Source organism: Phaethon lepturus, unplaced genomic scaffold (assembly GCF_000687285.1).
Source record: "Phaethon lepturus isolate BGI_N335 unplaced genomic scaffold, ASM68728v1 scaffold8926, whole genome shotgun sequence".
NCBI classification, from domain to species: domain Eukaryota; kingdom Metazoa; phylum Chordata; class Aves; order Phaethontiformes; family Phaethontidae; genus Phaethon; species Phaethon lepturus.
The window spans coordinates 34,582-56,715 of NW_010545512.1; the positions used below are offsets into that span (position 1 = coordinate 34,582).

Genomic DNA, 22,134 nt, shown 5'->3' on the forward strand with positions numbered 1-22,134 from the left:
AAACTATTTAAATTATTTTTATTCCTTTTTACTTTGAATGTTTCAACACATTGAAGTGATTCTGCCATTGTCCTGACTACTGTTGGTAAGAGGTTAAATAATATCTTGGCACTTGTTAATACTGTGCAGTCTTTGAAGTGGGAAAACCTGTTTACTAGGCAGTAACTTTGGTAACTTAATTGTCTCTTTCAAAGAGTCTTTTGTTATCAAACACCATTTTCTGAAATTAGTGTTAAATACCTCCTTATAGTCTCCTTTGCCAAGTCATTCAGAACTAAAGACCAATTTTATAGGAAATGGTTTTGAAGAATTTTCTTGACTAGTTATGCTTGCTCTGCAGTATTTATAGTGTTGACAGGTTTAAAGTATATGTTCTCATTGCTTTCAGTTTTGCTTAGCTGCCTGCTTCTGTGCTGTGGATTAATTCTTACTAAAAAATGTATACTCTTTCAGCACTGATGAAGCTGCCACTGAAAATATTCTAAAAGCAGAATTGACCATGGCTGCACTTTGTGGACGACTGGGTCTTGTCACATCAAGAGATGCCTTTATCACTGCCATTTGCAAAGGATCCTTGCCTCCTCACTATGCCCTTACTGTATTAAACAGCACAACTGCAGCTCTGACCAGCAAATGTAAGTAGGTTTTCCTTAACTGTGTTTCCATGTATTGTCCTCTAAACCTAAATTTTCTTAGGGTGTGATTGCAAAGATATGCAAGTATGTAGTATTTACCTATACAAAATTACATTGGAATCCTCAGATAGTATCTTGACAGCATGCTTTCCAGAACTGGTTAGTCTTGCAGCATCTGCTAGGTATCATTCTAGTCAACCTAAAACTTCCCAAATGCTTAGCATGTGTCAGAAGTTCATATTCCATGGACATCTGTCTATCATCCTAAAGATCTGTTAGGATATGTAATTAAGGTGTTCAAATTCTGAAAGGGTCTCTGGGCAACTTGGATACTTGAGTTGGCTAGAACATCCTGCATTTGTGGTGTACCACAGTCTTCTACAGTTCTCTAGTGATGGTAGTACTTACTAGTTGAATTAATGCTTCCCACATCCTGAGAGAATGTTGTAATTTGTGGGATAAGCCAGTTGAGGTTGTACTCTGTTTCTAACTTGGAAAATGAATTCCTATGTACTGAGAAATGCAGCTACCTAGCAAATATGCACATAGATCTAGCATTAGGCCTTTTAATACAAAGCAAAAATACCTTAGTCTGGGAACAAGCACCAGCCTACGAGCTCAGCGTGTTACTAGATTGTAAGTCTGTGAAGCAGTACGCATAACTGAGCTACATGAATCTCTTTGGAATTTAAGCAGTCAACTTCAGTTATTTTATATAGGTTACTCTTCTTTTTACAAGTGAGTTATAAAATGGGTGTCCTGTGGAAAACCATCATGACACAGCATTTGTGACACCTTAATTTTCTGAGTGCACTAATACAATGGTAGCACACAATAGTGATACCATTTACACACAATTACCACGGATAACTGAGTTGAGACACAGTCTAATGCTTGTATCTTAGCACAAATATTTCAGTCTCAACATAAAATGTATTAATTGTATTGCAAGCAATATCTAATAGTGAGAGGAAGTAATTAACGGCTCCTTTAACTCCAAAAGTCAATGACATAATAATCTAAATATAAATAAAGGTCTCAAAGTGAGCTACCTTAAAGCTTAATACTGTGAAAAAATTCTTTGGAATTGTTGGAATTCTTTGGAATGTGTTTGCCAGAAGGTGGTTGTTACTACAAGTAAGTATTGGATTTTAAATTTAGGTTTTTTTCTTTTCAATTTTCCTCTAGCATATTCCATTCAGGGACAGAATGTTCAAATGATCAGTCCCTCAAGTGAGTCTCATCAGCAAGTTGTAGCAGTAGGACAACCCTTAGCTCTTCAGCCACAGGGAACAGTAATGGTAAGTACAACTTGTGTGTGATCTCATCCTGCTTAACGGCTTCTTACTGCATCTCAGTATGTCTCAAAAACAGGCAACAGATGAAAAGCATTCTTACAAAGGTTATCTGAAATATTATCTGAAGCTTTTAATTTGGAACAGCGCTGGGCAGCAAAGTTCTCTAACTGTAAAGAAGACTTATGCTTGCGTTTTTTTCTGACTCTTAGCTTAGCAGCTTCCATCCATTCCGGTTGAAAAGCCCTAGGTCTCAGCTCTGTTATGTGCTTGTGTGTGAAGGCTCACTTAGATGTTTTTTTTAAGATAGACTCTGATTTTGTGGAGAAGGTGCACTTAACGCTAGAGTACTTGATCTTGTATCTGATAATAATGTGAAACTGGGAGGAGTGGGCAGTGATTAAGTTGTATTCAACCCCGGCAAGATAAGACTGAGAGAAGAGGGATAGTTACTGAACTACATCTCTAAAAAGATACACCAGGGCAAACAAAATGTAATCTTTAAGCTATTTAGTAAAAAATTGCAAGTTTCCTAGAAACACTGTTATTGTAGAGTAATAAAAATTGTGTGGTCGTTTGGGTTGTTTTTTTTTTTTTTTTAGCTGACTTCAAAAAATATTCAGTGTATGAGGACATTACTCAACTTAGCTCACTGCCATGGAGCTGTTCTTGGTACATCGTGGCAACTTGTCCTGGCTACTCTTCAGGTATAATAGGAAATATTTATGCTTTGCTTTTATGCCTTGCCTTTTTGCCATAATCAGGTTTCGAGTTTTTATGTGAGCAATAGAAAAAGCTTTGGTTCTAGTCATGGTGTACTTTGAATTGTCTTGAGTAAGTATTGTAGCATTTTCCTTGAATTCTGTTTGGCTGGAAGGCTGTTGACTAGCTTGAGTACAATGTTTCCCTGCCTGAAAAGGCTTTTCTGCTGAAAATGATCCTTTTGTATTTCAGCATCTTGTGTGGATTCTGGGACTGAAGCCTGGTGTTGGAGGTGCATTAAAACCTGGAAGAGCTGTAGAAGGGCCCAGCACAGTAAGCATGATTGTTCATTTTACAGTTAATGATTATGCAGTATTTTCTATTGCCATCTATAAGACACATTTCTGTCTCTTTTTCAAGGTTCTGACTACAGCAGTTATGACTGATTTGCCAGTTATATCCAACATACTTTCAAGGCTTTTTGAAAGCTCACAGTAAGGAAACTTACCTTATAGTTAAAATAATGTGTGTATATCAAACTTGGCAGTGTTTTGATAGCCGTTATTTTTCAGGTACCTTGATGACGTGTCTTTACATCACTTAATAAATGCCCTTTGCTCCTTGTCTCTGGAAGCCATGGATATGGCTTATGGAAACAATAAGGTATAGAAAGAGTTCTTCATTTTCTTTTTAGATGTTTTTTGTGAAACAGGCAGAAGACGTGTACATTTATCCTTAAAGCTAACTGTTTCTAATAATAAGAAAGTAATACATTTGATATTCTAGAGTAAAAAAAAATTATGAACCAGAGAATGTCTTGCTTATAATGGTTCATACGGTTACTAAATTCTCTGAACATTCTCATTGTGTTCCTACTATGATTTTTGTTAACTGAGCAATGTCATGTGTTTCCATTAATCAGACTGTGGGTGGATAAAACTTCTAAAAGCCTTTGTAATTTCAGAAGTTAGGGATTCTGAATAGTGCAGTATGTTCTGAGAGGTGTTCATTTTCATTTCAATTTTCTTTTATAATACACTTCAGAAAAAGCCTGACAATTTAGATATTAACCCCCCCCCGAATATTAATATTTACATAGGAAAATGATAATATTCCTGTCAGCCTCAGTAAACAACCTTTAGCCCAGAAAGGTTAAAAAACCCTGTGATTGAGTAAGATTGAGTATATATTCTTTTAGTCATAATCTCATCCCAGAGGAGAGTTTCTGAAAGTTTTTCCTTGATCTATTACACTACAGATAGTGATGACAGAAAATACGCTTTATAATATTTGATAATTACAGCAACAGAGAATAAATTAAAATAAGCTAAGTTTGTGTTTAAAATCAGTTGAAAATGAGAATAAAAAATCAGCAGAAACAGGAACAGAGAATAATTCCAGTACATTAGTCATTTTGACTACATGTTGATTTAAAAAAAAAAAAAAAAAAAAATTAAAAGAAGCTTATCACAAATATTTGCAGATGTATTTGGTGAATGGGAAATTTGTCATATTCCCGCAGGGCACTTATGAAACTAGTGGAAGATAAAGCGTAAGGGGATTCTTAAATGAAATATTCTATATTGTTTGTTCATATATAATTTTAACTTTAAAAGTTGCGATGGGAAAAAGCTATTTTGCTTGTAAAATATGTTATGAAACTGGTTGGGGGGAGGACTAAGTAAAAATGAGAGTTTTTAAAGGAATATCAATGCTCTGGTTAGTGTCAAACTTGGAGAAAACTATATGAACAATTGTGAAAGAAGTGTTCTGCATGGTATGCTGTTGCTACCCCCCTGTGGCTTCTCATGTAGTACTGCAGATGCTGTGGAAACTTCCCAGCCATGCTACCTAAGCTGTTGTGACAGTGTTCACAGCCTACTAGAAACAGTACTTCAGTGAGATTAGTTGTACCTTAGTTTATAAATTATAATGTAGCAAAAGTCTCTGACATTATCTGAGTTACCTCAGAGTCATTTGTTCAAACTTCATTTTATTAAGGAACCATCGCTTTTTGCTGTTGCTAAATTACTGGAAACAGGATTAGTTAACATGCACAGGATTGAGATTCTTTGGAGACCTCTGACTGGTCATCTTCTGGAGGTAACTAATTACTTTTATCAGTTGTACTAGAACTTAGTTTGTATTAATAAAGATCTTGTGGAAATGCATTTTTAAAGTGTAATGTTTTAAAAAAAAATCTAAATTTTATTTACATGTTTTGGTTTATGCACTTTGTTTTTGCAGCTTGAATGTATCACAGTTTAAATTTAAAAGTGAATGTATATATTTAAATTTCAATGTTTTAATATCTTTTACTAACTTTGTCTTTACGGTGCCGTCAGTCTTTATATGTTTTAAACACAACAATGTATAAAATGATCAATTTATTATGCTTCATATATGTGTTATAATTAAGGTAACACAAACAGGTTTCACTTTGCTTTCACATAGTACAAATATCTAGGAAGACTTTAAGATATGTTTTTTTGCCTTTACCGGATAGATTTAAGCCATTAGATTTACTAATAAAGAGTTTGTTTTAAAAATGTGTAAGCTAACATATTGAATGGTCTCTTTAAGTGAATACTGTACAAATATAAAAAGAGGTGTCATAATCCTATTTCAGTTTCTTAAGTATTCTAACTTCAACATTAAAAATACGCTCCATCAAGGAAAAAAAGTCTTAGATTTTGAATTTCAAACTAAAAACAGGTGATAATATAATTGTAAAGTTTTCATACTCTACACACATATGTAGAAGAGTGAAATGCAGGAACAGCATTCAATTTGAAGTGGGTAAAGGAGAAAGCTTTTCTTCCTTCTTTGCAGAAAGTTTCAGAAACTTCCTTAGAACCGGTGCCTTATTCTAAACAGTATTTAAGGATTCGCCATCTCTAACCTTACTTATGGAGATATCTCCACGTAATCTTTTATCCAGGAGAAGAAATTTGGATACCTAGAGGTTTAAAGACTTAAAGTATGGTCATCTCTTGTCCGCGCCCGCCCCCCCCACCCCCAACAATAAGGTTCACCATCCACAGCTTGAGACTCTGTTTTCATCTAGTAAGCAGTCTGTTTCAGTTTGTTATCCATTGTGGGTATTTGTGACTGTTTTGTAGGGAATACAGAGTCTACTTCAATTTGTTTTAAAGTACTGCTTTATTTCCTTTTAAACCTAAGTCCTTGAGGTACAATAAGGGAGGAGAAAACACCAGCTGCAAATTCACTTAAACACAGCCTGAGGGAAGAATTCATTCCCTGTCTCTCAAACTGATTATCTGGTTAGATTCAGAGCATCATGAAGTAGTTCAAATTCTCTCTTTTTTGTATAAAGTAATAAAACTATTAAGTAATTCAGGAGAGTAGCTCTTTCTTGTCTGCATTTTTTTATCATTAAGCTAGCTCTTCTGCGTCATCCTCCTTTTCATTTTGGCTAGTAGCTGATAAGGGAATGGTCCACCAAGCAAAACCATCAGCCTTCCTTATGATCCTGCCTTGGACTTTGATTCTGGATTCTCACACCATCTGAGCTGGGGCTGGAAGGATGGGTGGAAATAATTATGTAGATGTCAGTGAAACCACAGACTTGACTTACTTGTTTAAGGGTAATGTATCTGATATGGGAGTACAGTTCATACTCTGTGCAAATCCATTGCATAGTTACCATGTTTTTAATTTTTCTGTTCTAAAAAAACCAGTTAGCAAAACTATTAGGTTTAGATAATTGAGAGACAGAGAAATGAAGACATACATTTGAAACTTGAGCTTGAAATAGTGTTCGCTATCATTCTGTCAAGTTTTTGAAATACATGGAGTTTAAGGCTTATTTTACATTCACTATATATTTACTTTTTGTATTTGAGAATATAGAAGAGCAGACACTTTCTGTGGTGGCTACTGTCATGCTTCCTCACTTGATTACGTTAAGCAATGTGTGAAAGATGAAACTTTGAATTTTATAGTAGCTTAAGACTAAGTTAATCCAGAGAGATTCAGGCAATCATTGAAGAGTTGTTCGGTGCTTTTTAATCAATCATGATCTGAATTAGCACTTAGTATATTCATTTTGGAAAATGTATTGGCTTGAACTGCTGTGGTTTTCATTATGTTTCCTTCTGTGTCTTTCACTGCTTCCTATTGCTTCCTTACTCAGAAGGTATGTCTGTCCAAAAGATAAAAATTGTTTTACTACTAAACTTAATTTCATCATCTTGAGATTTATTGTATTGTTGTAAAAAAAACCCTATCGGAATATTGTAAGCAAATTCTAATATAATTAACATATCCATTTTTATATATTACATATATTCAAGTCTTGGTTAAATAAAAATGACTTTAAACAAGACATTGTTATGTTTTCAGGTCTGTCAGCATCCAAACTCCAGAATGAGAGAATGGGGAGCAGAAGCTTTAACTTCTCTCATTAAAGCAGGACTGACATTCAACCATGATCCTCCATTATCTCAAAATCAGGTAAAGTAAGTTTAAGAGCAGCAGCTTTTCTCCTTTTCTGGAACTTAAAAGGAACATGAAATCAAAATCTTCCCTAGAGGGAGTTTTCTACAGTTCAATGAATAGGAGGCATTCATAATGCAGCTTTACTACTGAGTTTACAAAGCCTACAGCTGTAATGTTCAGATGTTACTATTGAGAATCACCTCATGCATTCTAATGAACTACACTCCTTCCTTTTTCAAATGCATAACAAAGAGCCGTGATGCTTGCATGTTTTGTCCGTTTGTTGGAACAAATTATGGATTACCCTCATGAGTGCAAAACAATTCTAGAATGTTTAGAAGTATATACATGATGTGGTGGCAAGTAAAAAATAAATTGCCTAACCCTCTACATCACATCTGTTCAATCCATTATGAATAAAACAGTCTAATATTTTTACTGAGGTTCAATGGATAGTTTTTTCAAGGTCTCTTTAGCAGGAAACTGAGTCAAGTCCTGCTGGGTGAGCATAAAGTTGCATGATGGTTTTTATGCAACTGTGACAGCATGCTGTAGCTCCTTCCTGAGGGGCCTGGAGAATGGGGGTGAGGGGGGGATGTAGATTTCATGCTGAGATCCTTTATAAAGAGTTTTTTAGAACGGCCAGTCTAACACTGAATTTGAGCATTTAATGAATGAGCTACTGAATTAATTTAATGAATCTTCAATTGATACCGTATGTTTTTACTTTATGTAAATATAATTAAGGACCAGTTAAATTTTAGCATCCTTAATATACTTTATTGTTTACTTTTAGAGACTGCAGTTGCTTTTATTGAATCCACTAAAGGAACTGTCAAACATTAGTCATCCTGATATCAGGATCAAGCAGCTGGAATGTGTGCTACAGATTTTGCAAAGTCAGGGTGACAGCTTAGGACCTGGTTGGCCATTGGTGCTTGGAGTCATGGGGGCAATCCGAAGTGATCAGGGGTAAGTGGTGGAAATAAAATTTTAAAATCATGTAAGATAAGAACAGTAGGAAGAAGTCTGCTTTTATTTTCATACTTTAGTAACCACTTTGATAATAGCCATAATTTTATTGTAATATTTAGCTTATGAACAATTATACTAAAAAAAAATACAGTTTTTAATTTTTCCTGTAGCACACTTTTATTTTACTGAATTAGTCTTCTAGAAGACCAGAGTATTGTTCCACTCTACCCTCTCCTGTGGTCAGCATGCAGTATATACTGAGTACTCCTCGTTGTGACAATTCATTTGATCTTAACCATCTGCTGGACACATCTATGGTGCTTGCAGATAATTCTCTATGACTTAGCTGGTACTCACAGTTCCTTTGTTGTTTCTGTTTCTTCTCAAATCTTTGGGTAGTCTCTAGTGTGTGTCATCTTCTGAATGCTCTCTCTTTTTGTGGAAGCCTTCCTCCCTAAATGGCTGCTGGTAGCACAAGAATGGAATTATTTACTTGCTGTGGGTGAATCCCTTGGCTGACTGATGCAGCTGACTGTTGCCAACAGAGGGACAATGTTACTAGACTGATCCTCTTGCCTACAAGGGAAAATGAGAGGGAAGGTTGCAAGGAGGTTGTTTTTGGGGTTTTGTTTTTGGTTTTTTTTTTTAAATGAGCAGTGAAATGAACATCTGGCCCTGAAACTGTAAGCACCAAGAACTGTACCCACACGCTTAGACCATATTATTCCTTTGCTAGTGCTAGTCAAGACTAGCAGCAAGATAGGTCAGCAAATAACTCTGACATCAGAAAAATTCACCTTGGCATATCTCTCCTTTTGCCCCACCTTAGCTTCTGTCTTCTGGCCATATGAAGACCTCCTAAAGCCCCTTCAAATGCTTGAAGGATTTTGCTCTTGTGCCAGTATTGCTTGCTGTGGCAGTAGTACTCGCCCAAATCCACAAGGATGTTTGCATTCTTGGTTGTGAGCATCCTCTTTTTGGTAACCATGCTTCCTTGTGGTACCTGCTGTTTCCATACTTGGTGCAATGTGTCCTGTGGTTCCTACATGCCTTTTGATTTTCACTGTAGTTGTTGATGGATGAGAATCAACACAGATTACTTCTCAAGAGAGTCTTCAGATCCTTTTAAATCTCAAACCCATACCTCACTGTCAGATCTGTGTCAAGATGTTACTAATGTTATGTTAACTATTTTGTGTTATATCTTAGTCTCCTCCTGCAAAGCACATAGAATAATCTGCTTCAACTACATAGCACTGTTTGCCCACATCATACCAACTACAGTAGGAAAAAAAATTAAGCAAGCTTCCTTTAGCTTGGGAAACAACTGAGTTTCTTGCTTCACTTATAGCTGTGAGCACAAGGTGTGGGCACTATTATCATACTTTAAATATAAACTTACTGACCATGAGACTGTCTTCACAAGGGTCTTCGCTCTGGTCAGTGAACATCCTAGATTCAGGACAGAAATCCATTTACCTTCCGGGAGAACTTCTTGCCAGGCTGCTATGAATACAAAAGACGCTATTTTGAGAGCCAGTGATAATTTGGTTGCTTCTTGAGTGTATGGTACTAGCCTGCCAAACAAAAGGAGGTCTGTCTGAAGAATTTTTCAATGGAATGCCCCTGTTTATTTTAAGGATAGGTAAAGCCCTATATGATCTTAAGTTTGCGAGCTAAGCTTAAGTTTTTTGCATCTATGTTTACCTTTTTGGTGGCCACCTATAACATTAAGGTCAGTTTTACATTTTGAAGAGCTGTATTGTGGTTGCTATGAAGGACTTTGAAACCTTTGTCCCAGCACATAGTAGTGTGGGACATGAACTGAGCAATGAACTTTGTATTTGTTCTAGTGGCCTCACATTTGAAGATTAGAAAGAAAGGTTACTTGCCAATTAACTCAGCTCTTCAAAATAAGTAGGGTAACTATACTTTCATTTCCCACCTCCTTCCCTTCTCTCTTAGAGTCCTCAAAGGTCACATACCTGTGGAACTTTGTAGTGGAGAGGGAACTGCAGCAGTTTTGGCCCTGTTTCTCTTTATAGGCTCCTGTAATAAATACGGGGAAAGTAGTGTGTGAGCATTTCCTCTGTGAGTATAGCAATGATAAATCCTTTGATTTTATGTGGTAGGGTGGATGTCTCTCTGCAGTATGCAACATATTAGAGAATTATTAGTTACACCGTTATTGTCCATGTGAAGTTTCTTGTGCATTCCTCTGGCTTCCATATCATGTTTGCTGTTACAATGTCAGTGGAAATGACCCACCTAAGATTTTCATTTTGAATTAATTGAAAAAATTATTCTTTTATTTAGGATTCTGAAATATGTAACTGACATATCTGTATTCTGAATTTTTTCCTGGGATATATGTTCTGAAGGACATGAAGTTTCTGTGTTACAAACCTTTGGGATTTTTTTTTTGTACATTAAACATTAAGAAAAAAAAATCCAACAAAACTATAGTGAAATTTAAATGCAGCTTTCCTGTTTTGTATTATCTCTGCTCCACCACTCTCTTTGATTCCTTCATTGTCTCTCACTAAACGAGGTTTTGGTTATAGATGACGTTGCTGCTTCCGAGAGGTCCTTCTCACAGATCTTTTCCATACTACATTTTTATTTTAAGTTTCTATTCAGAATTTAATTCTGAAGGCAAAGTATTTATTGAAGGGTCTATTTAAATGGCAGATATTTTGAAAAGATTTTGTCTAACATTTGAAGCAAGTAAGACTACCATTATGTTAGCATGTATCTTCCCTAACAAATAATACATTTTGCCCACCTGTTTGGCATACTTTTAGTAATTTGCAACTGCTGATACAAGAAATTGTTCATAACAGCTTACTTTTTGGAAGATTATCATGCTCAACCTTGAGTTTTGTTTTGTCTCTTGTGGCTTTTTTAGAATGTTTTAGCTGACATATTTGAACTAACAAGTCCTGTAAAGTGGACTTTACTATGTAAAACTAGCTGAGGACCACTGGAGAGCCTAAACTTCAATGTCACTAACTAGTTAACATGGACTAAAATACTCCATCAGGATTTGAAGCTTCAATTTAATGTTACATCTCAAAAATCCCTCTAGTTGAAACATCTAACATGTTGCAAATTAATCTCAAAAACATTATTTTTTAAAATGCTATTTCCTGAGGTATTGTGTTCAAAACATTGCTGTCCTCTTGAAGAAATTTGAAATAAATGTGTGTGTGTTTTGTTTTTGTTTTGTTTTTTTAAGAGAGTCCTTAATACGGACTGCATTCCAGTGTCTTCAGTTGGTTGTGACAGACTTTCTTCCAACAATGCCATGTACTTGTCTACAGATAGTTGTTGAAGTTGCAGGAAGCTTTGGACTTCACAATCAAGAGCTAAATATTAGCTTAACTTCAATTGGTTTGTTGGTGAGTTTTGTATTAACCTACAGTGATGCTGCTTCTGGCTTTCATTTTCTTCTCTTTTTTTTTAATACAAATGAATCTGTAGTCAATTCTACAAATAAAAGCCAAAACGTATTTTTTGAGTTCTTACTGAACTCCCATGCTGTTATTTGGAATCGTATGTAAGTTGAGTGAGCACAATTTATTTTTAATCTGCCCAACTCCAGGGTTAGGTAAAGAAATAGTAGTGTGTTGTAACCATGTTCATCAGTATCTTATTTTTAATACATTGTTTCCCTTTCTGTTACTTCATGTATAACTGGGGCCTAAAAGCTGATGCAAAGAAAAATACTTTCTGCATCTTGCAGTATTTATGTGCTGATCTTCTTCCATCAGTGTAGGTAAATTAATATCTTGGTGTACTTCACAAAATACTTTTAAAGTGAAAATGAGAAACAATTTATTTCATGATCAGTAAGAACATTGTAATATTTTTATTGTACAACAGCATATGTCTTATTTATTTTGTAGTGGAATATTTCCGATTATTTTTTCCAAAGAGGTGAAATAATTGAAAAGGAGCTAAACAAAGAAGAAGCAGTGTTGCAGAAACAGGCAGAAGAAAAGGGGGTGGTGCTGAATAGACCTTTTCATCCTGCACCACCATTTGACTGTCTTTGGTTATGTCTGTATGCCAAACTTGGAGAACTGTGTGTGGATCCTCGACCTGCAGTTAGAAAGAGTGCTGGGCAGACGTTGTTTTCTACTATTGGTGCTCATGGAACTTTATTGCAACATTCAACGTGGCACACAGTAATATGGAAGGTATGACATGTACGCTGCCTCTGAAGGTTTTTTTTAAATTGCATTCATGTTTTGGTAACCGTTGACATGCTATTTTAATACCAGTTAGCTAGTTTATTAAGGCTTTTTAAAGATAAGATACGGTGGCACAAGTCTGATAGCATCTTTTGTTGGTTTTGTTGTTGGGGGTTTTTTCCATGCTTTCTTTTCTCTAGCCCTTAAAGCCTCTTATGTAATGTAATTTTTGTATCTTGACCATTTCTTTCTTACTCAGGAGTTGTATAACAAGGCTGCTCCCTTCCTATGAAGATGAATGTCTCCTTTCTTTGTGTGAAAATATGGTGATGTTTTGAGGGTCATGTGATTGGACTGATCTGATCAAGCTTTACTGTGCACTCTGTTTTGACTCTCTTATTTGAGAGCATCTGTCAAATGCCCTGTTCTAGATCAGTCATATTGAGTGTGCCTTATGGAAAAAGTCAGGCTGTAGCTGAGTCTGTTGCCTGTTGTACCTATGAGGTATCCGAGATCCATTGGTTTTAACCTTCTGTTAGTGCTAACACTCTTCTCAGTGGTTTTGATCATGCTGTTTCTAACCCTTCTCAAGTGAACAGCAGTTGGGTGATTCTCTTAGCTGTGGTAGAGACTGTTTAGAAGAAGAGAATTCTCAAGGTGAAACAGTGACAAAAAGGATAATGAAAAAATTACTGGGTTTTGTTGTTTTACTGTGAATACAACAATGTTATTTGAAAAGTTGCCTTTTTTTCGTCTTTTTCTGACTATTACAGGTTTTATTTCACCTGTTGGATAGGGTTCGAGAATCTTCTACCACAGCTGACAAAGAGAAGATTGAATCAGGAGGAGGCAACATTCTCATCCATCATTCAAGGGATACAGCTGAGAAACAGTGGGCTGAGACATGGGTATTAACACTGGCTGGAGTTGCAAGAATATTTAACACCAGGAGATACTTACTGCAACCTTTAGGTAAAATTTATAGTTCAAAATTACAGAAAGATACAGTAATAAACTTTCTGCTTTTGTATATGTTTTCAGTTAAAGTACTGGACAAGAATCTTAATCTTAGCTTAAAAGTGTGTTCTGTTGTGTCTCACCTCAAATGTGATGAAAATTATGGAGTTTTCAATTCATGCTCCTTATAGTCAAAAATTCTAAGTACCAGTTTCATCTTTTGTATCCCAGTACTTGAGTTAAATCTCACTAGTCACAATTCTGTGTGCCAGTTTTAATTTATAGTAGCCTGATAATAATAATTTTTCTGTTCTTCTGGTTGTCAGAACGTATTTTTCCTCTTGTCTTTCAAAGGTTATACAACATTTGCCTAGAACTCTTCCATGGCATCAGTGTGTCAAGTTTAACAAAGTGCTCTTACAATGTACAGAGAACTCACTTGTAAAGTCAGTGAAGTGTATAGCTTAGGCAAGTAGTGAATTTCTTAATTAAGAGATTGGACTTGTTATGACGTGAAAGATGTTGAGATTACCCACTATTTCAAGTGATTCTTTTTCTCCCCTCATGATACTTCTCCACTGTTTGTCTTGTACCGAGACAAACTCAGTTTGAATTACTTTACTGTTGTCCCTAATGCAGCTAACTGAAGTGAGTTCCCCTTTTCTTCTCCTTCCTTAAAACTTTACCTTTCCTGTTTTGAAGTTTTTTATTTTTCTTCTGTGAATGCTTGGTATCTTTATTTCTTTCTCTTCCTTTTTCTCAGGCTCTGTTTTTTCCCTTTCTTTTTTGCTTTCTCCTTATGGAAATTAAACATTAGGTCATTTACCAGCTATTGTAAAATATCAAATATTACTACATACAATTGAACAATATAAATTTATTGAACTATGTAATTCAGCATTCATGCCTGTTTTGTACAGAAAAATATTATGTTTCAGTTGAGGCTTCTAAAGAAGGATATTCTGATATAATTTCAAAACAACTTTCATTTCTAGTTTGGTTAACTAGAATTACTTAAATAAGTGACTTTCAAAAATAAAAATATGATATAAAGAATGTATAACTCACATAGAAAATTCCCCATTACATTAATATACCTTCACTATCTCATAGCATACAATTGTGTTTTATTTCATTTTGGTTATATGTGATACAGATATCAACATATAGCTATCAAGAATGTTGGTCATTTGCAGAAATGTAGTAGGTTTTAAACTATATTAAACTTGAGTTAAAACTGAATAAAATTTAAAACATTACAGGGCTTATTTTAATTAGTGGTAATTAATAATGTAGAAAATTGAAGGTTAAACTCAAACTCCAAAAATGCAATCTTTCTCCACAGTACAATTATTAGAGCATTTTAAAATCAATTCTTTATAAATGCATTGCATGGTTATAGATTTGATTTTTAATTCCTTGTGTGTGCTTAAGACTTTTTGAAATGAACAGGCATTTGGTAGGTATTGAGAACGAATTTGTTTCACTATCCTGAGTAAAGAAAACATGTTTTTCTGGTATGGGACATGGTATATGATGTCCCCGCCCCCCAGCAAATTTGACACAAACATTGATACATTCTTTCATTCTTCATATTTGTGTGTTCCTCTGTCACATTCATTCTTTCTGGTTATGGTTGAACTGATATGTTCTGAAAGTCATTCAAGCCATCACCTAACCTCATGAAATTTCTCTGTATTAAAGTGACAAGTACATGAACAGCCTTTTAGAGACAGGGCGGGTGGGGAAGAGGAATAAGAAGCCAGTTCAAAGTTGATTTTTTTTTTTTTTTCCCCTTCTTTTAAAATAGGAGACTTTTCGCAAGCCTGGGATGTTCTTCTTGATCACATCCAGTCAGCAGCACTCAGCAAAAATAATGAAGTTTCCTTGGCTGCTCTGAAAAGCTTCCAAGAGATCTTACAAATTGTTTCTCCTGTTCGAGACTCAGAGAAGCCTGACACACCACCTGCTATCAATGTTTCTGTACCTGTGGTGGTAGGGGCAACAACTGCCACTAGTCTTGGCAGATCATTCATGAGAACTGACTCCATAGGAGAAAGAATAGGAAGATACAATGGATCTGAACCACCTGTAATAACAGATGAGATTGAAGATTTGAATCTTTGGTGGGCAGCCTGGAACAGCTGGTATAGGATTGGTTCAGAAAGTACAAGGCCTCCAATTACTTGTGATAAACTGACTTTCATTCCCAGCCAGCCTTTTCTTACAGCTTTAATTCAGATATTCCCAGCTCTTTACCAACACATCAAAACTGGTTTCAGCATGGATGATCTCCGAAAGCTGGGTGTCATTTTGCATGGTGCTGTTTCAGTTCCCATCAGTTCCGATGCTTCCCCTTTCATCCTTCCATCTTACACTGAAGCAGTTTTGACAAGTTTACAGGAAGCAGTGCTTACAGCTTTAGATGTTTTACAAAAGGTAATAATGTGACTTCAAACGCGTGGTGAAAGGTAAACTACACTGTGCCTCAATTCTTCTCAGAACTATCGTGTGGTGACTTAAACATGAATTTTTGTAATTATTTATAATTGCACAGTGTACTGTATTGGAACAATCAGATCACCATTCCTGGTGCAGCCCAGGTGCTCTGCATTGAAAGGAATGGTGTAATCTTTATGAAATGTATTTTTGCTTGATTGCAGAAATACCTTAAGTGTGGTGTGTTTGTGGCCATTTACTTGTCTATCTAATACTACAGTATTGTACTGTTATGAGGGTCTGTACATGGAGTTTGGGGAATAGTCCCCAAACGGTATTACTTATGTGTCCAGGTACTGCCATAAACAAAATCTAGAAGAATAGTAATCATGAGAACTTTGAGTCCATACAAAATATAAAATATAAAAAGGTCTCTGGCAGACCACCTACCTTCTTGCCTCTTGTTAATCAGTTGTTTAAGGAAAATGCTGCATTTCTGCTTAAGAAATTCTTACTGTAGAACTTGTCCTCAAAGAGTACCCTTCATGCAGGTCAGTCTGTAAACAAGAAATTAGAGTGCCCTTTTTCTGGATAGTTAAAAAAAAAAAAAGAGTTTCTTTCTGGAGTTGTAAAACATGTCCTTACAACATACATTGTTCATTCAGAAAACTTACTTATTCAAAGGAAGCAAAGTTGATAATGAATGAGATCATGCATTTGTATTAAGCACTGCTTTAAAACAACCCCCCAAGCCCGCCCCCCCCAAAACCTACTTGGGAAATGCCAGAATTAAAACTATCCATGTGAATTGACTTCATTCCCTTTAGGCTTTCAAGTTGAGACTACTTTAACTATGTGGCCATACCTTTTTTTCTTTTCCCCTTGGACAGGATCCTGCTTCATTTAGCTCATAGAACACATGGAGCTTACTTAATGAGCAGCAATTCAGCATCTTCTTTTCTTTTTACTTGGTGTGGGTTGACTTATCTCATACTTAAACCCCACAAGCAGGGCAGAATCATTATCTTGCAGTCATTCCTTTAGTCTATGAGTTTAACAAGTATTCATGAATGTATTTTGAGAACAGAGGTATAAGATCAGAAGCTGGTATTAAATCTCAGTTTTGTATGTGGGGATATAAATAACATGAAGTTATAACACCAATCATCTCCGCTAAATTTTCATCCTTTTCCAGTCAGACTTGACCCTTTTGTACCCTTCCCTTTCCAGCAGCTCAGCCCTGCCCAAGTCATGTTTTCCCCACTTAATCACTCCATATATTCATCTCAGATTTTTCAGTTTCTTTGCTGGTCTCCTTATCCAGATGTTCTTAGTTCCCAAAGGCTGCAAGCATTAGTGCTCTTCAAAGAGGGGTTACCAGAGTTTTTAACATGAGGAAAAACTGCACCTTTTTTATACTTTTGTTCTTGTCAGGGTGTTAAACTGTTGTAGCTGAAGTTTTCTTAAACAATAACAAAAGCAGTAACTCCCTGTGGGAAACAGAGACATCCCCCCTTCCCTCTCCCATTCAGAATGGTTAGCATGGCAGTAACACAAGCCTTTGCCAATACAGACTTAGATAGGAAGTCTTAGGTACCTCAATTTATACAGTACCTCCCACCCCATCTATAGTTATTTTACTAACAGAACAGCACTGAAGTCACTAAAAAGATAGGTTGAAGTATATTTGGACGTAGTAAGTTCTGTGAAGTCGCATGATTACTCCTCTTGGCTGTATAACACAGTACAATTGACATGATAAGGCAGCAGCCAGTGCTGATGTGGAGCAAAGGCCATTGGTCACATGGTTTTGCTGGAGGCCACAGTATTTTCTTCCTCTGCTGAAATGCATTAATGTTCTTGGGAGTACACACAGAAGCTAGTGGAACAGTTGAAGAAGAGTATGTAAATACTTGCCACCTTCTTTTAAACAAAATGTTTCTTAAATGTTTGCATTGCAGGATCAGATTAAGTTTTGTTCTTTGCTGATACAGGAAGATTTGGGTCAGTTCTGAGTTTCTAAGAAGTTCTGGAACATCCTTGTAATTAGAATAGCATGAAAAAACCTTGACACTTTTAAGATAGAGCCTCTGACTGGTTTAATAAAGAGATCTTATGATGTGATTGCACTAGCAAAGGAAATTGCATCTCGGGAACATAGGACTGGAAGTGAACCCTGGTTCTCCTTTCAGGCTTCGGTGTATTGAGCCCGTTTTACACCCTTTGTTTTGTTCTTAGTTTTCTTTTTATTCCTCATTAGAACTTGTTTTCAGGTCTTTCACTGCCGTAGTGTAAGTGCGTGCTTCATCACTGTAGCTCAGCTGAAGTTTGCCCAAATTCTCTGACAGTATTCACTGCCTCCCTACATTCACTCTGGGTCAACTCTACAGTGAGCCAGCTGGCTCACCAGACAGAGGAGCAGAGCTACATACTTGGGGATCAGGTACATTTGAATTCTGCCTCTGCAGGTGGTGTGGATACAAACATCTTGAGCTGTGAGTGTGGTAAACTCAAGGCTATATTTACATACACTGGCAGGGATGGTAGAGACTTAGCTATGGAGAGCTGTACAAAAAAAAAAAACCCAGTAGTCCATGACAGGAGTTGGACTGGGAGTTGTTAGATAAATCTGAACTATTAAAAAATGTGAAGGTTAGTAGCAGAATGCTTTAAAGCATAAATTTCTGAACCTAAAGTACTGTGTCAGTTTTTACAACAAACAATGATCTGCAGAGTATTTTATTTTAGAGTATGTTTGTGTTTTGTTGTTGCCTGATGATTACTTTTTGATTTATACATATCTCTCTACTTCAGTGTGTAAATAAGTGCACTTAATGCTACTCTGTTTTATAAGCAGCTCTTAGAGAGTATCTTAAAGATACTTTCAACATCCTTTGTCACACACTTTGCTAGGCTATTTTTGAGTTTTTGATATGCTTAGATAAAAGTTAACCTGGTGTCAGTCAGAAGCATAAGCCTCTTTCATCTAACTGGAATTGCTTTTCAATTTTCAAACCCAGTTCACCTAATCCTCTTTTTTTAATATTATATGGATAATTTTTAGAGTTGAAAATACCCTAGTAGACTGGATAGAAAACGCTTCTATTTTGTAAAATAAAAATTTTACAAGAGTTTCATAAAATACGAAGAATAAGAAGCTACTCATTCGCAGACTTCAGGTAGGAAGTAGTTACTGCTTTTGTTCACCAATACAGAAAAAGTAGCATCTGAGATTATTTTCCACTGATCCTGAAATGAATAATAATGATAATAAAAATCGTAACAATGTAATGGCAAATGTTTTTTGAAGTTTTGCCATTATAGATGTTAAGATAGTCTTTCGTGGGTAATACAAGTTGCATCTGTGCAAGTAAGTTGCATCTATACAAAAGTTATCCGGGGGTTTGTGGATGCTCTCTTTCCCCTTCTAATCCATGTGCTGGTACATAAAATAATTTTTTAAACCTTTTCTAATAGGCATGTAATCTTGCATTAACCTGTTTAAATTTAGTGCAGTGACTTTAGTGCAGCAGCATATCAGCTGAAATTGTTTTACAGGGTGTTGAATACTTTTAGATCAGCAACTAAGCTTTTAGTCTTCTGCCACACAAGTGAGTATCTAGCATCAAAGCATCCTTTTCAGAGTTCAGTACAGTCTTCAACTTGAGCACCAGAAAAGGAGTATGGCTTTTTAGGAGGAGTGCTGCACTATATTCATAATGTTGATGAAGCTTTTTGAGCATTAGACATGTATTTTGAATTGCAGGAGCCTGAGGAAAAGGGAAAGGCCATTGATTCATGCAGTGTTCTGCTGCAGGTTGCCTGAAGGTGCAGCTAGGTCTTAGGGTGATCTAGTGATGACAGTGTCTGTAGCCCCTGTTGGCTTGCTCCCTCTCCTGGCTAGGAACTCAGGATATTTGCTAGCCCATTGGCTGCCACAGCTATTGACACAGCCCCAGCATGGAGGCTGCACTCGAACAGCTTCAGAGCTGTTGGCAGCTTGAGTGAGTTCAGCCAGAACTTGTCATGGATGACCTGTGGTTAATGAAAAGAGGGTTTGATTCCTCCTCAGTGGAAAATGACAGTATGAGCACAAGGTCTTTTTGGGGAGCAATAAATAGACTGTTTCTTGAAGCTTTGAGAAGAGAGACTTTGGGAGGAGAAGCAAGACATTTAAAATTACAGAAAATAATTGGAGTAACTTCACAGAATCATTGTATCTGGCTTTGAAAATAAATGCCCTAAGATTGCCTTGGGATTTATGTTGCAACAGAAAATCATTAGCCTATGACAACGTGATATTTCACTGACATCTTCTAAGTACACCCTTCCTGAAATGTTTTCCACTTTAAATAAAGCAAGATTATGAGTTTCAGCTATACCAAAATCATACCATTCTCATCTTATTTATGCTTCTTTCTGTAAGACACAATTTTAACTGCTTAGGAAAACTTTGTATGAATTACTTCTGAGATTTGAATGTTCCGTGAGGTAGAACTTAAAGAAAATGTGGCTGAAATCAACAGACAAGACTTTTATATAAGACTTATGTTTTTCTGTCCTGTCAGTTTTTAAAGAAAAGGTATCTTTTACTGGACGAAATGAGATAACTGTATTTACTAAACTGTATAGGCCCATGAATCTTGCCACTTAACTTACTTTAATAAAATAACAAAACTTACTTTCCCTAAACTGTTAGAACTATACACTGTCTTTTATACAGCATGTTCTTGCATAGTCTTTTGGGAATTTTTCTTTAGGAGCTCCTTGTACTGATGCAGATTTTTGAATGTAGAAGTTCAGGATATATATTAAGCTTTTGTATTTCCTTTTGGTATAGGCTATATGTGTGGGCTCAGAAAGTATGCAGATAATGTATCCTGCAATCTTTGACCAGCTGTTGGCATTTGTAGAATTTTCCTGCAAGCCTCCACAGTATGGACAGCTGGAAACAAAGCACATTGCAAATGCAAAGTATAATCAGGTAATTAATTAGAGATCTTGCTTGTTTCACTTCATTGGTGAACCCAGTTCAGCTTCAGATACAGGTTGTTTAGCAAGAAGCATTTATTTCCATCTGTAAAAGCTTTTCTGTGCATGTTGTGTAGTAAGTTAATTTATCAGTATTTTTTTTACATGCTTTTTTGTTATTTTCGTTTGCTACCTTTGAACTCTGCTTTGTTTTTATACTTTTATTCCTCTGCATAGGAAGAGTCTTGCCTGGACACCAGACATAGTGAATGTGTCTGAATTTGTCCAGTGAATTAATCTAAAATAACTTGTCCTACATGTGATACCAAATTTAATAGAAAGATACAATAACTTTGAATGGAGAAAATTCCCTCAAACTGCAAATTTTTGAATTGCACGTGCAAAAAGAAGTGGGACATGTTCAATAATTCTTTTTACTTGTGTACTCTGCTGTTCACTAAGCATGAGCATCTGATTCAGTGTAATCGAAGAGGTAACTATTATGTATGTATTAATTCTTCTTATTCTATTTGTCCTGCAACACAATGGAATCACACTAGATACAACTATTTGCACCGGTGAGTTAAATTTCCTTAAAGATTGTCCTAATGTAGTTGTCTTGCCTAGACTGCAACGTTTCTCCTACGTAAATGTACTTTACTTCAATGTAGAGTACATTCTCATATTCAGACTACGTTGTATTTGCAGTTTTGTTGCTTGGACCATATTCTTAGCAAACCTTGCATGCATTAAACTGAGAATTCAATGCAAAACATAAATTTTCTGTTCCTTAATGAATATGTTTTCACATATAGTTCAGTAATTTACTAACTTCTTTTCCTAGGCGGAATGGGTAGCACTGAATTATGTACCATTTGCTGAGAGATCACTAGAAGTTGTTGTGGACTTATACCAAAAGACAGCTTGCCATAAAGCTGTGGTAACAGAGAAAGTTCTTCAAAACATTATTAAGGTAAAAGTTTGTCCTGTGTATGCTCTGAATTTAATGAGCTTATATAGAAAATCATGAGTTTTATTCTGAGCTACTGTTGATAAACACCTTCTGGGAAGCTTAAAGCTTTAGTAAACAATTTGATATTTTATGAAGATGAGCAGCAGGTAGTAATTTCTTTTGAAGCTGCAAGGCTATTGATTAGGCTAAAAGTATTGTTCGTTAGCTGGATGTGGTGGGTTGACCCTGGCTGGATGCCAGGTGCCCACCAAAGCCGCTCTATCACCTCCCTCCTCAGCTGGACAGGGGAGAGAAAAATATAACGAAAGACTCATGGGTCCAGATAAGGACAGGGAGAGATCACTCATCACTGTCTTGGGGAAAACAGGCTTGACTTGGGGAAATTAGTTTAATTTCTTGCCAATGAAATCAGAGTATGGTAATGAGAAATTAAAAACTAAATCTTAAAACACCTTTCCTCCACCCCTCCCTTCTTACGGGACTTAATTTCACTTCCAATTTTTCTACCTCCTCCCCCCGAGCGGCGCAGG

The 22,134-nt window shown here is 36.1% G+C and overlaps 1 protein-coding gene across 1 annotated transcript in view; it reads left to right on the forward strand.

Annotated features, from left to right (window-relative positions):
- The window catches only part of MON2 (MON2 homolog (S. cerevisiae)), a gene marked incomplete at its 3' end in the record, with an annotated part of 40,957 nt that extends 19,353 nt beyond the window's left edge, over positions 1–21,604 (forward strand). The window contains exons 13-28 of the mRNA XM_010288969.1: positions 454–635; positions 1,824–1,936; positions 2,533–2,637; positions 2,885–2,965; positions 3,053–3,126; positions 3,205–3,295; positions 4,634–4,735; positions 6,998–7,108; positions 7,890–8,065; positions 11,307–11,469; positions 11,977–12,270; positions 13,038–13,236; positions 15,032–15,660; positions 20,501–20,644; positions 21,192–21,209; positions 21,476–21,604. Coding sequence (XP_010287271.1) covers positions 454–635; positions 1,824–1,936; positions 2,533–2,637; positions 2,885–2,965; positions 3,053–3,126; positions 3,205–3,295; positions 4,634–4,735; positions 6,998–7,108; positions 7,890–8,065; positions 11,307–11,469; positions 11,977–12,270; positions 13,038–13,236; positions 15,032–15,660; positions 20,501–20,644; positions 21,192–21,209; positions 21,476–21,604 — 2,611 coding nt within the window. The remainder of the gene's footprint in view (positions 1–453; positions 636–1,823; positions 1,937–2,532; positions 2,638–2,884; positions 2,966–3,052; positions 3,127–3,204; positions 3,296–4,633; positions 4,736–6,997; positions 7,109–7,889; positions 8,066–11,306; positions 11,470–11,976; positions 12,271–13,037; positions 13,237–15,031; positions 15,661–20,500; positions 20,645–21,191; positions 21,210–21,475) is intronic.
- Positions 21,605–22,134: the final 530 nt, after the last annotated feature.